The 13,943-nt window shown below is 42.5% G+C and overlaps 1 protein-coding gene across 4 annotated transcripts in view; it reads left to right on the top strand.

Moving 5' to 3' along the window:
* The window catches only part of ARHGAP26 (Rho GTPase activating protein 26), a 485,784-nt gene that overhangs the window by 114,072 nt on the left and 357,769 nt on the right, over positions 1-13,943 (top strand). For all 4 annotated transcript variants that reach the window (XM_090288083.1, XM_090288084.1, XM_090288082.1 and 1 more), the window contains exons 6-7: positions 3,958-4,068; positions 12,304-12,408. In XM_090288083.1, the coding sequence (XP_090144209.1) occupies positions 3,958-4,068; positions 12,304-12,408 (216 nt within the window). The remainder of the gene's footprint in view (positions 1-3,957; positions 4,069-12,303; positions 12,409-13,943) is intronic.

Raw genomic sequence — 13,943 nt, 5'->3', positions numbered from 1 at the left:
GTCACACTGGCCAGATGTGGCCAGTTCTATAGTTTCCAAGGAGTTAGATGAGTTGAGGTATTCAGGTGTTGAGCCAGTGCATATTGTTCTAGTCCCTGCTGATATTGGGAGGCCCGCAATGCAGGCATCCTACAGGCATGGTGTTCCCAGAGTGAGGGTACTCTCCTCCCTGTCTATTTGCTCCATTCCTGGGCAGTGCTTACTTGGTCTGGGATCAGTCCAGCACATTCTTTAGGGCCATGCCAGTATCATCTCCCCCTGAGTAGCACAGTTGAGGGACCAGAACATTGGCTGGCAAAGGGATACCTTGTTTCAAGGCCTGTTCTGCTATGCAGTCACTGTGTGGCCTGGGACAAGTACTCATGTCTCTGAGATTGTAGTCCCTTTGTAAGATATTCATAAATATGTGTCCTGCCTACTTCATGTATGACAAGGCAAAGTATAGCTGCTGTACAAGTGCAGAGAATGATCCCTCTGACTGGCCTGTTCTTCTCCATCCCCTATTCCTAAACTGGATCGTACTATTCCTGACTGCCTTAGTGGGTTCAGGCTGCTGTGACAATACCTCAGACTGGGTGGCTGTTAGACAACATCCATTTATTTCTCACAGTTCAGGAGGTTGGGAAGTCCAAGATTAAGGTGCGGGCAGATTTGGTGAGGCCTGCTTCCTGGTTCATTCATAGACAGCTGTCTTCTTGCTATATGTCCCCACATGGCTGGAAGGAGTGACACTCTCTTTTATAAGGGCAGTAATCAGATTCATGAAGGCTTCATCCTCATGACCTCATCACCTTCAAAGGCCCCGCCTCCAGATGCCATCACATTGGGGATTAGGTTTCAACAGGTGAATGATGGGGAGGGGAACCGACATTCAGTCTGTAGCATGGACTTTGCTGGTGTATATCTTAGTGGATATCTTTTCATTATGCTCTTCTGTTACAGTCCTTTGTGTTCTGGTCTTTTACCCATTCATACTTTCTAAGTACTTGGAGGGCAAGGAGTAGACTAAAGGTCTTTCCTGTGTACGCTGGCCTATTCTCAAGCATTGCTATTTGGTTGTACTTGAACTGAATTAAATTAAATAATCTAATAATCTGATAACAATAGTGATAATACTTGTACTTACAAAAACACAGCAACAACAATAGCAGCAAATATTGAATGCATATTTATGTATCAGGTACTGTGTTGAGCATTTTACATGGAATCTTCTCAACTCCTCACAGCTATTCTCTGAGGTACAGATGTAGCACCTTTATTTTACATAAAAGGAAATTTAGATGGTTAATAGTCTGCCCATTGCTGGCCAGTGAGGATTTGAACCCTGGCTTCTGACTCTGGAACCCTTTCCCTTAACCCAGTATGCTCTCCTGCTTCTCTCTCCATCTTGGGAGGGAGGGATAGTGCTCTGCTGCCTGCCTGCCATTGCCATTCAATGTGTGTCAAGCACCTAGAGATGGCCAGAGCGGGGGCTTTGGTGATCATCTGGCTGAACCTCCTGAAATTACCTTTGAAGGAACTGTTTCTTGTAGAGCTCAACTGATTTACTCAAGGTCTTCCAACTATTTAGTGATGATCTTCTTCACATTTATTAAAAAATAAATAAACTTTTAGGTTCATTATTAAACACTTAGTACACATTTAATGGAATCTGCTTCCTTTGTTATCCAGAATTGTTCCCTGATTGCAGAGCTCTGAACCCAGCACTTAAAAATCCTAGCTCATCCCTAGATCCTTGGCGGGGATCTAGGGCAGTGATGTGGAATGACACTGCCATCTAGTGGATGATTTTTTAAAAATCAGTGTATTCTTCAGTGTCTCAGAAGCTTGCTTCAAAGACGGTATTCATTTGTTCAACAAATATTCACTGCATTCTTCCGTGAAAAAGTCTGTTCAGGCATTGTGTGTGTTGTGGGGGTGAAATGACTGATCTGTCCTCATGGAACTTACAGTCTAGGAGAATGCCTCTTACAAGAAGCACAGAATGGTTGTTGGGTCTCAGACAAACTGGTAGATTTAATTTCTCAAGGAACAAGCAGGGCCTGGGCCTGCTGGGTGGGTTGGAGTCCTGGCTTACGATTCCATTGCAGGAGGAGCTAAGGGTGTGAATTCTATAGCCCAGATGAGTGGGGGCATTGGCAGGAGACACACACCATTCCATTTGGGATTTCTTCTTCCTTTCCCTTTGGAATCACATTAAGTTATGCATTTCTTCTGAGTGCTGGGTCCTCGTGGCCACATAGCGATCAGCCATTCATTCCCTCAGGTGTCTGTTGAATGCCTTTGAGGGGACTGGGATAGAAAAGTAGAAAAATGAGATGGGGTCTTTGCTCTTAACAACTTTATATTCCAGTAGTCAATACACAAGAAAAGAGAGGAATAAATAAGAATGTTATATAGTGATAAGGAAATAAACTAGGAGAGAACATGGAGACTCCCTGAAGTGGCTTATCTAAAATAATGTGATCAACAAAGGCTGCTCTGCAGAGGTAACATGGGAATGGAGACCAGAGGATGGGAAGGAGCGAGCTGAGTGAAAAGCTGGGGCAGAGTTCTGTAATTGTGGTTGTGTCATAAAATCTGACTGATGGGGTCATGAAACAGAGTAGAGTAGTAGGCTGGGGCAGAATGGGAAATATGGAAGTGCATTGCACTTAATTATAAATGTATGCTTATTAGGTCATAGTGCAAAAGGTAGTTCATATTGTGCACTGAAGTTAAAAAAAATGGAATATTTATCTAAGGGAAGAGGTTTTCAGGCAGAAGAAACACCAAGTGCAAAGGCAAGAAAGAAATCTGGAGTGTTGGAGGACAGCAAGGAGCCCAGGGTGTCTGGAGCGCAGTGAGAGTGGGTTGGGGTGGGAGGGGATGAGGAGGGGCAGGTGGGCAGGTCACACCAGGCCTTGCAAACCGTGGTGGAGGCCAGGGGAGGCATTGGAGGGGCTGCGAGAAGAACATCTGATTTAGATTTTCGGAAAGGTATTCTGTCTGCTGGGCAGACTGGATTGGAAGGGGAGGGAGAGAGACTGAAAGTTAGGAGAGGAGTGTGACTGCCTGGAGATGATGTGGCTGGCTTAGCGGAGGAGCAGGGCCTGAAGCCCGTCTACTCTGCTGTCCCTGGTGATGATAACAACAAGGGGTACAGAATACTTCCTGGTTTTCAAATCATTTGCAGCCTTTAACTCAGTTTCTCTTTGAAACAGCTCTACTCAGAGCAAGGGTGGATGCTATTAGCTCCATCCTCCAGGAGAGGGAAAGAGACCCAGAGAGGATAAGTGACAGAAGCTGGTCTCGCCAGCTAGAAAACGGTAGAGCTGCAACTCCAGCCCAGGTGTTTGCTGCCAGCTCTCTGACTGATGCTGGGCTCTGCTGTTTTTCTCAGAGGACATTCCTTGTGGCTCCTTCTTTCTGCAGGAGGCACTTTGCAGATTTTCAGAATGACCCTTTTCCCAGTTACAGTCTCAGGGGCAGACTTAAGCAGGGAGGATCCCTGAGGGCCGCAGGGTGGTCAGGGGAGTTAGTGTGGTGAGGCAGTGCTGCCTAGAGATTTAAAGACAGTCACTAGTCTTGGAGGCAGATGAGCCAGGACAGATCTTCCCTGTACTGGCTGCCTCAGGGTCCTTAACGTTAGCAGAGTTCATTTTCTTCCTGTAAATTAGAGATAAAGATAATGCCTTCTTTTTAGGAATTTAATGAGTATTAAACAACTAGAATTAATGAGGTTTGAAAAAGGCAATGTATATATAGTCATGGACACAGTGCCTGGCATGAAGTTAAGTGCTTGGCTAACCATTATTATTATTATTGTTGTTGTTATTATTATTATTATTATTATTTCTGTTTTATGCTGTTTGATTTGTTTTTAAAAACCACCTCGAGATTTTTTCTGGCCTGCTTGCTGAATGCTCTCCTTGGGTAGTGACTTGATTTTTCTCTGAAGTTCCATCTTATTTGTAGGCAGACAGCCAACTGGACCTGGTCCGGCAGCATTTCTATGAAGTTTCCCTGGAGTATGTCTTCAAGGTGCAGGAAGTCCAAGAAAGAAAGATGTTTGAGTTCGTGGAGCCTGTAAGTAGATGCTCTGTGTTTAATGGTGTTTCCGTACCTTTATCCCCGTCTTATTTAGATGACAGAAGATCTCAGTTGTTGATGATGAGGGTTGACCAGCCCTGAAGCTGTGCCTTCTGGTAGAGAGCAGTGTGTCTCAACCTGGCTAGCGCGGGTTTTCCCGTCATCATCCATGTACAACCCCAGACAGGGAGACAGGGAGTTCAGCAGTAGTTGCTTCCTCTAGCCGCCTTGCGTTGTCTTATTTGGTTTGCAGGTGGAATTGGTGAAAATAAGGGACGGGGGGAGTTTTCATCTTGCTAATGCACAGTGATTCACCTTAACTACCCCCCAACCCCAATAATCTAATTGTGGTACAGTATTCCCTCACTTATCTCCGGTGTTATGTTCTAGATGCCTCCGCGAAGTAGGAACCTTACATTTATTCTACACTCTTAAACCTATGTAACTTTAACAACATACATATACAGTACTGCAAAATCCCGCGATATAGCGAAAAATCCGCGATAAATAATTATATATAATATTTTTAAAAATCCCGTGATATAGTGATGCCGCAGTAAGTGAACCGCAATATAGAGAGGGACTACTGTAGTAACCCAGGAAATAGGAGGATGTTCATGATACCTTTCACTTTTTTGCCTCCTGAGTTTAAAGCCCCTCTTCATCCCATTCATGCATTAAAAGATGCTTTATAAAATGATTTCTCACTTTAGGTTTGTTAGAACTGAGCAGTGTGCAGAGTCTGCCGGGTGGACCGTGATGGGATTTGGACTTGGGCAGTGTCCCAGTGACCAGGGAAAGTTGTAGTGTGGACATGGGTCTGGCTTTAGTTGAGGCCACCTAGTCATGGTCGTGGTTTCATGCACACGTGGTGCTGCCCCACCCCGCTGTGGCACTGTTCAGAAGACTTCATGGAAACACCAAAAACTCATGGGATCTCAATTTAAAACTTGAGAACACCTTGCATTTTTTAGTCAAATGCAGCTTTTGCTCTAGACCCAAGCCTGGGTTGGTTATCTACACAAATAAGATTCTTATCTACTTGGAGGTAAGAAAGAGTGATTTTCTTAAGCAGATAAGAATAAAACTATAAGAAACTGAAAGAAAATGACTACTCTTTTTAGTAAAGAGTGTTTTATGCCCCATGTCAAATTTATAAACTTTTGGGGTGCTTTTTAGGCATGGAGACTTGCTAATAGTTTTATGAGTGTTCCAGTTGGCTTTGGAATTTAATGCTTACATCTTTTACTGTATTGGGATCGTGAATTTGGAATTCTGCTCTCAGCCACCTTATCTGGCAAATTTTTAAATTCTCACCCGAGGATATGTTTATTAATTTTAGAGAGAAAGGAAGTGGGGGACAGACAGACAGACATCATTGTGAGAGAGAAAAATAAATTAGTTGCCTCCCACACGTGCCTTGACTGGGGATTGAACGTGCAACCTTTTGGTGTAGAGATGATGCTCCATTCCACTGAGCCACCGGGCCAGGGCTTATCTGGAAGATTTTAAAAAGTCCTTAATTACTTCAGTCTTCTTATCTGAATATTGAAAACTTTAGAGCCAACTTCCTGTCTACCAGTGGTTCCTGACACAGTAGCGTGTATGAGGTGAGAGAAGCCATCTGTCAGAGAAAGCAAGCTTGTTGGTTTCCCTGCTAAGGGCACAGAGGTGTTAAAGCCAGAAGTTCAGTCAAAGGTTTACTGAACTATTTCCTGTGGGCAGGAATTAAAGTGCTGTCATAGAGTTAGCCTTTGGACTTTTTACTTGCTTTTTTGAGAATTCCTAGTGGAAAAAAAAAAAAAACAGTGTAATTCTAATAATCCTTATGTTATATATAATATGCTGATTGATATTACTCCATAATTTCCTAATTTGGATGAATTCCACTTTAATTAGCCCACCCTACATTTTGAGCTGAGTTTTTTGGTGCACTTTGATCTCTCAGTAGGTATTCCTAGTGACTCATATATTGCATCTTTTAGCTTTTGCCGGGTAACAACTAACTACAAAAACCTCATACAACAATATAAATGTATTTTTTATACTTTTGTGGGGTTCAGCCAATCTAGGCCGGGCTTAGCTGGATGAATCTGCTAATTTAGGTCTGCTTTCCTCCTCCTTTTTCCTTCTGCCTCCTCTTCCTCCTCCTCCTCCTTTTCCTGTTGTTCTTTTTTCTTTTTCTTTCTTCTAAGAAACCTAAGGTATCCTAAGGTATTTCTTAGCTATCCTTCGATATCCTGGCTTTCTATTATAGTATACCAGTGACTTGAGTTTTCGAGAGGCAGCATATCATCATTGTTAAGGGCTCTAGAGCCAGACTGCCTAGAGTGAAACCCTCGCTCATCTATTTTCAAGCTGTGTTCTTGGAGGAAGTTATTTCTCTGAGCCTTAGTTCCCTCATCTGCAAAATGGGCAAATAATAACAGCTGCTATATAAAGGTGTTAGGAGGATCAACTGAGTTTGTCCATGTAAAATGCTTATAAGAGACTTAACCTGATTAGCACCCAGTTTTATATATTTAGTATATCATTGCTAATTAGCATCCAGTTAATTGTTTTTCAATCTGAGATAGAGGGATTTATCAGCTTTGGCTGTCCAGGGTCTCCTCAAAGGAACAGATATCCAAGTGCCAGTATTAATAGGATCTACCAGTTTTAATATAAATCGTCTCAGTGAATCTGAAAGCATTTATTTATTGAGTACCATAGAAAATGCTGAAGACCAAGCTGCTCTGTCTGTGGAGCTCACAGCCTCCCTGGGAGAGCAAGATGTATGTGGTTGAGAGGTAGCCAAGGCCGCAGGCAGTTCAGGGCCAGGTTGGACAGGATGCATGCCATGGAAGTGCCAGAAGAATTTAAGGGGAGAAAATCACTGTGGTTAACAGATGTTTTTCAAGTCATAAAGTGAGGCACCTGGAAACCTAATGAAAAAAATTGCTTGTCTCATGTTAGAATGAAGAGACTTGGCCAAAGGTAAATTAAATGAGTTGGTTGAGAGGCTGGATGTAGGATTCAGATATTTAACCTTCACTTTTCTACAGGAGTTTTTGTTTCTGAATATACCAGCTTCTAGGCAGGCCAGTGGCTTCAGGAGCTATGGAGAAGAGGGAGAAGAGAATCATAGAATGAAAATGCCACTGACTAGATCAGTGGTTCTCAAAGTCTTAGAGATACAAGTTCTCAGGCCCTATGCTAGGCCTAAAATTTGGGGGCAGAACCCAGTAATCAGTATTTTGGTAAGTCTTCCAGGTGATTCTGCTGCACGGTGAAGGTTTTGCCACTGGCCTACATTGTACAAAAGAAGGTGAATTGACGATTGATACTAGCCGCAACTGTCCTGTACTATGCTGGTACCAAGTGTCACTCAGTCCTTATATCATCTTGGAGGGTAGGCACTGTTTTTATATCTGTTTTCAGATGAAGAAATGGAAGCACATTTATTTACTTCTCCAAGGTCATGTTTAGTAAATGGGGTTTGTAGTCGTTGTTTGAGTTTGTTGAAGTCAAGGGAATCTTCCAGCCATACGAGGAACCCCCATGCCTGCTATGTTCATTCATTTCATAGAAAATAACTTCATGTAACAGGATGTTATTGACCTTCAGAAAAAGAAACAAAGTTTTTGCATTCCAAGGAAGAAAAATCAGATTTCTGGGATCTAAACTATATTTTATGTGAGTGTCCTGGAAGCCTTTATTTTCTTGTTGAGGTACTAAATGTTCTGGAGATTTGGATTGCAGATAATGGCATACTGACTTCATGAAGGTGAAGCCCTGTTCCGTCTGTTCCCCAGGTATTCATAATTGAAGGTTACCTGTTGCTACAGAGGACTCATTCTCACATTTGTCGGATGCTGCGTCTTCTTGACTTTTACCTCCTTGGTGCTCTGCCTTCCTGTCCTTTCTCACTGCTCTGCCCCATTACAGGTTTTCAGTTTTTCTTTTGGGTCTGTTGCATCCTGGCCCCCATTCCCACAGTGCATCCTCTAACACATTAGTCTGATTATATCTCTTTCTGAGCAGCTCTCACTGGCACTCTTGTGCTAAACCCATTTCATGGATGATCTCAGTCTTTCTACAGCCCAGTGCAGTCGTGGGTAGCATTGTTATCCCCTATAAAAGACGAGTTAAAGGCAGTGACACGGCTTACCCAGTCCAACTTTCCATCACTCTGCTGTCTGTCCCTTTCATGGTATGAACGAATGCTTCTTGGCAGCTGTAGTAGTTGGCTAGGGCTACTGTAGCCAAGTGCCTTACACTTGTGGTTTAGAGCAAACAGCTGTCTTAGAGCAACAGAATTTATTGCCTCATAGCTCTAAAGGCCAGAAGTCTCAGATCAAGGTGTCAGTAGGGCACGCTCCCTCTGCAACCTGTTGGGAAATTATCCTTTCCTCTTCCCAGTTTCTGGTGGTTTGCTGGCATTCTTCATGTGGTAGACTCACCTGTCCTGTACCTAGTCTTCACATGGTTGTCTTCCTCTGTGTGTTTCTCTGTATTTACGTTTCCTCTTTTTGTAAGGACACCAGTCATTTTAGATTAAGGCCTAATACCTTCGTTTTTAACTTGATTACCTCTGTAAAGACCCTACTTCTAAATAGAATCACATTTTGAGGGACTTTGGGCTTAGAACCTAAACATCTTTTTGACTGGGAGGTGGAGGAGTGGGGGAACAGGGGTGGGGGACACAATTTAATCCATAACAGTAGCTCTAGTGTATGAATAGAAACAACCTATTTTTTCAGATAGTCCAGAATGATGCAGCCAGCACTAAATGAAGGAGTTACATTTTTGCTTATTTAGCCCTTTAGGTGCCATGCGTAATTGCTAAAATTCATGTGAGAAATGCCAGGCTATTTTTCTGAGAAATGCAGAGTTTTTGAAAAATGTCTATAAAAACATTATTATTTGTAATAATTTGCTGAAAATTTCACTACATATAGTAAATACACTCTTCTTTTGTAAGCAGTGTTCTTTGATGCAATTTAGCAGAAAATTTATTGCATTAAAATTATTATAACAATTATTTTAGAAAAAATAAATTCTTTCCTTCAATATGGCTCTTGAAGTATAATATATGGCATAATATAAAACCTATGATTATAATTTGAAAAAACACATAGCAACATGGATAACAAGCAAGAAGTATGCCAAATTTTGCATAAATTTTTGAAGAAAAAAAAAGAAAACTTCATAACGTACAAAAAAATGAACACAAACGGCATTCACACTAGAGACATATATCAATAGATATCAACAGTGAAACACAGTTCATAAACAAAATGCTAATGCTGTACTGCGAAGGAATGAAAATGTCTATTAGGAAAGCTTCCTTATGCAAACTGCATAGAATTTTGACGATTATTGCAAAGATAAATGAAATTAAAAGGACCGTTTAAAATGTAAGTAAAAATTAAAACAGAATTAATATGTCAGTATTTGGAAGGCAGTTATACTCACCACTATACCACCAACGCCAACAGTATTTGAACAAGCGTAAAAATTCAATATTTGTATCAACATGAGAAAAAGTTATATCAATATATAACCTGAGGTACAAAAAAAGAGAACAAAACAAAGTATGAATTATTCCATTGTTATTTACATTTATAGCTATTGAAAAAAAGAATCACTAGGAGTGACATCGGCACTTCTGGGAAAATTTGTCAGCATTTCTCACAGCGACATTGGCACTCAGAGGGTTAAAAAAATTTTGATCTGGTTGTCAGCTAGAAAATAGGAATAGGTATTTTTTCAGTTTTTTTCCTGAGGAAAATAACAATGGGAGATGAAGGCGAAGGGATGTGGGAAGGTTTTTACTGGTATTTCCTTGGTTGTGCTGTGATTTTGTGTCCCTGACTTTTCAGGGAGGAGTGTGGGTGGATCTGCTGAGTTCTCTTATCTGACAGTGCAGTGAGGCTACCGCAGGCTCTTCCTCTGTGTGTCTGAGTAGAAACATTATTTTGAGGCAGACAGATCTTCCCATCTCTGAAGTCCTTCTTTGGGCCTTGCCTGGTGCCCTGAGGAGTGGAATTTCATTTCCCACTGGGTATTGCATTCAAAGGTTCATACAGTTTGTGGGAAGGGGGATGCCAGCAGGTGGGGATGAGGAGAAAGGATGCTCCAAGGGGAGAAGGACGGGAAAGTGGGCCAAAGAGAGCAAAGTCTAAGGAATCATTTTCTGCAGAACAGTGGATAATCAGGCATGATACCAAAGGATGTGAAAACCAAAATAAATATTCGTAACTGCCTTTGAAGCACTTGTGTATGTGCCCTGGTGGCATTTTAGTGAGGTGTTTGAGATGCTTAATTACCATTAGCAAGAGAGGCTTTGCAGACTTGAAGTGAAGGATAAGTCAGAATTAATAGAAGGAATGACCTTAGAATTAGCTGCTTATCTTCTGCTTTATCGTCCAGTAGAGGATAGCATAGTCCTTGGAAAAGTGCTGTCCTCAGCATTCAAGGACAGCAGCGAGGGAAGAGCTAGAACAGTTTTTATTGTGAATACTGACACTACGTTTGGCATGCAGGTCCCTTCTTGTGTAGCACTGGAGCCATCTAGAAGGAAAAGTATGGACCTTCTCAAAAAAGTGTTCTGTATGGAGTAAATCCAAAGGCTTTGATCATCTGTGAAGCAAAGAGTTTCTCATTAGTCTTTGGTGGCTCTATGTGACTTACTGCCCATTCATTGATTTTGGTTAGGGATCTGTCTACAGTGCCACTAGATATGTTTCATTTTTATTTATTTTTTAATAGCTAGGGGACCCAGCAATGCCTGTCCCCCCACCTCCTATGAGGAACCAAGGGGATAGGTCTGGAGACAGTAGCTATGGGAAACTGGGTTTTCAGTGTAGAGCTCTTTGATAAACTGGACAGGGTCTGTGGCTTAGTCCAAAGACAGGTCTTTCCTCTGATCCCGGGAGAGTAGCACATGCCTTGATGCTTCCCATTTCTGACCCCAGCAGGGTGGGAGAGTAGTCAGGTGGAATGAGTTCCCCTAACTGCATTGTTAGGGCTGCCCTCAGAAAAGGAGAGTTAGGTGAAAATAAGTGAGACCATGTTTAATAAGTAAAAGCATGTTATTTCGGGGTTGGAAAACAACACAACATAAAGTAAAGTGACTGTGTCTAATGTAACGTGATAGAGGGAGGTCAGAGTGGACCACTCGGAACATGGGAGTCGACACGGAGAAGTTCAGATTAGAATGGGGTGGTCCCCAGATGCAGGAGAACGGAGCCTATGTAGAGGGGAGGCTTTGGTTCTCCTAAGCCTTGTTCAAGCTCTGATTATAATCCTTTTCCATGTTGAGATTTGGAACTGAGGCAAGATGTGTAGAACTTGGAAAGGTGCCAGGGCAGCGGAACAACAGTGAGGCTTGCGTGTAGGCTCTGAGAAAAGACCGCAGGAACGTTTATTTAGTTTGGAGCAAGGAAGGCTGGCAGGAGCCCAGGGCGGGGACTTTAATAGTTTCTAAGTATATGAAGGCGTGTTGTAAGAATTTTGGTGAACAGATGTTTTCACTCTTCACTAAAGACAAGACTAAACAATGAGTGGATTTACCTTTAGCCTGAGGCAATTTAAATGAGAATTTAGGGAAACCATTGTACCTGAAGATGTGGGAACATGGGAGTATTTTAATAAAGGAATCTATAGTGTTTACTTTTGAATAGTTTAGGGAAAGCTGAGAAATACTTGAGCTCAAGTCAGACCTGGTTGATTTTTTTTTTTTTATTTGACTTTGCCTGTTAGACTTCAGGCTCAGAACATACCAGCTTCCTTTACTCCCTTTCTTGTTCTTTATCAATATAATCACACTCTTCTTTGGCACAATAACTTAATATTACAAATGTATTTAGAAGGAGACTGACTTGGAGCTCTGATCTTCAATTCCTAACAAAATGACTTTCTTAAGAGGTAGTAAGAGCTTGGGTTTGGTGTCAAGGAGATCTAGTTTCACATCTGGCTGCCGCTTACTATGTGTTTTGGGGCAAGTTACATGACCTTTCTGAGAATCTACTTCCTCACTATTAAAATGAATATAATAGTAGTACTTATCTAATAGGTGTTGTGAGTACTCAGTGAGACATTGCCTGGCGTGTAAATAGTGCTCAGTAAGTGATAGCCATTATCTTTACTTTATTCTAGATTTTCAAACCAGGGTTGGGAACTCAGATACAACTACATAATACCTCTCTGACCTACTTACGTGAACTCCACCTTTCTACCTCATTGCAGCTACTGGCATTCTTGCAAGGACTCTTCACTTTCTATCACCATGGTTATGAACTGGCCAAGGATTTCAGCGACTTCAAGCTGCAGCTGACCATTAGCATACAGAACGTGAGTGGGCAAAGGGACAGACTTTCTTTCCCTGGTTAAGGAAAGGAAAAAACAAATGAGGGGTTTGGTTGCATAGAGATCACTTATGTGGGTTAGAATGCAGGTAAGGAGGATGGGTCTTGCTTGGCTCAAAGGACAATTGGGGGCTGGCATTTCTAGGGTCTTGGTAGCCCCAGATTAGAATGTCATCCTCTTCTCCATTATTTCAAAGCACTATTTAAGTTTTCGAAAGTGCTGCTGCTGGTTATATTTTAAATCTGTAGCACCAGAGTCAGGATTTCCTTTGTCAGTGGAAGTCCCAGCCCAACCCAGCCCAGCCCAGCCCAGCCCAGCCCTTCTGTGCATCTAGCTGTCTGGCCACATTAGACCTTGGAGTGTGTGTATGTGTTCACGGAGTGGGGGTGGGGCACACATGCTGGCCTGCAGCTCAAAGGATGTACTCTTGTTCAATGTTTAGTACGGCTGAGAGGAAAGCCAAGTCAGTGTGGTTTATTCCCAATCTTCTTTCCCAAATTTTAAACAGCAGGACCTTTTGGTGCTCAAAATCCTGCCTAGAGCTCTTAGGTTAGCAGTTACTGGGTCTCAAGCCCCCTTCTTCGTTAAGTTGGGGCCATGTTAGTCTGCATGTTGTCTTTGTCTCTCGATGATCCCGTGTAGAAAAGAAACCAAATGCGTCCATGTGGTTTGTACTGCATGGCTTTTAGAAGCCTGCAGCTTACTCCGACATGGTTCCCCGTGTCTTCTGAGAGAACAGGAAGTTGCAGAGTTTCGGAAAAGATTTCACAAATCATGGCTTCCCGTTCAGCCAGCTTCCTCAGAGGGCCAACTGCAGTGGAGATTTACACATAGCAAGTTTGCAGGGAGCTGTGTCAGCAGAAATACCTGTGAGAGAGTGAGGCCCTTACAGGAGAAGTTGAGCTGTGAGGCAGTTGCAACCGAGGCCTCAGTCAATGCCACAGGTGCCCTGGAGCTGGGATGTCCTTCAGTGTGGCCAGAATAGAAGCAAGGGGACCAGGGGTTGGACACCTTTCCCTTTTGTCCCTAGACTAGTCATTGGGTGGGTACAGCCTGCCCTGGGGAAGGAAGTGACCCTCAGTGAAGCAGGTCCCTTTGGAGGAGGGAACCGTTTGGGACATTAGCCAGTGGCATTGCCTGCAGCTGGAAGATTGAGCCCCTCAGTTCTGAGGGGAACTGGGGCATGCCCTCCTGGGGCTGAATCACCCTGGATGCTTGTTTCAAACACACATTTCTGGGTCCAGAGGTACTGCTTTCATCTTTCATGCTGAGGCCTGGACATTTTCTCCAAGTTCCTTATATGATTTTGATGGTTTCTAGAGTTTGAGAGACAGTCTGGTTGGTATAGGACTTTAAGGCCAAAGTATACTTGTTGAATATTTGCTTAATTCTTAAGTGGCTGACTTTAGAACTAAACTATCTGACTTTAGGTCTAAAGATTCAATTGGCTGATATTATGAATTGTTAGAGGTGGTAATAGGGTTTTATATCTTTGATTTGAATACAATTCCTTTGATCCT

This window comes from Furipterus horrens, unplaced genomic scaffold, assembly GCF_987537825.1.
Source record: "Furipterus horrens unplaced genomic scaffold, mFurHor1.1.pri manual_scaffold_10, whole genome shotgun sequence".
Lineage (NCBI taxonomy): Eukaryota > Metazoa > Chordata > Mammalia > Chiroptera > Furipteridae > Furipterus > Furipterus horrens.
This window is presented reverse-complemented; position numbering and strand designations above follow the sequence as displayed.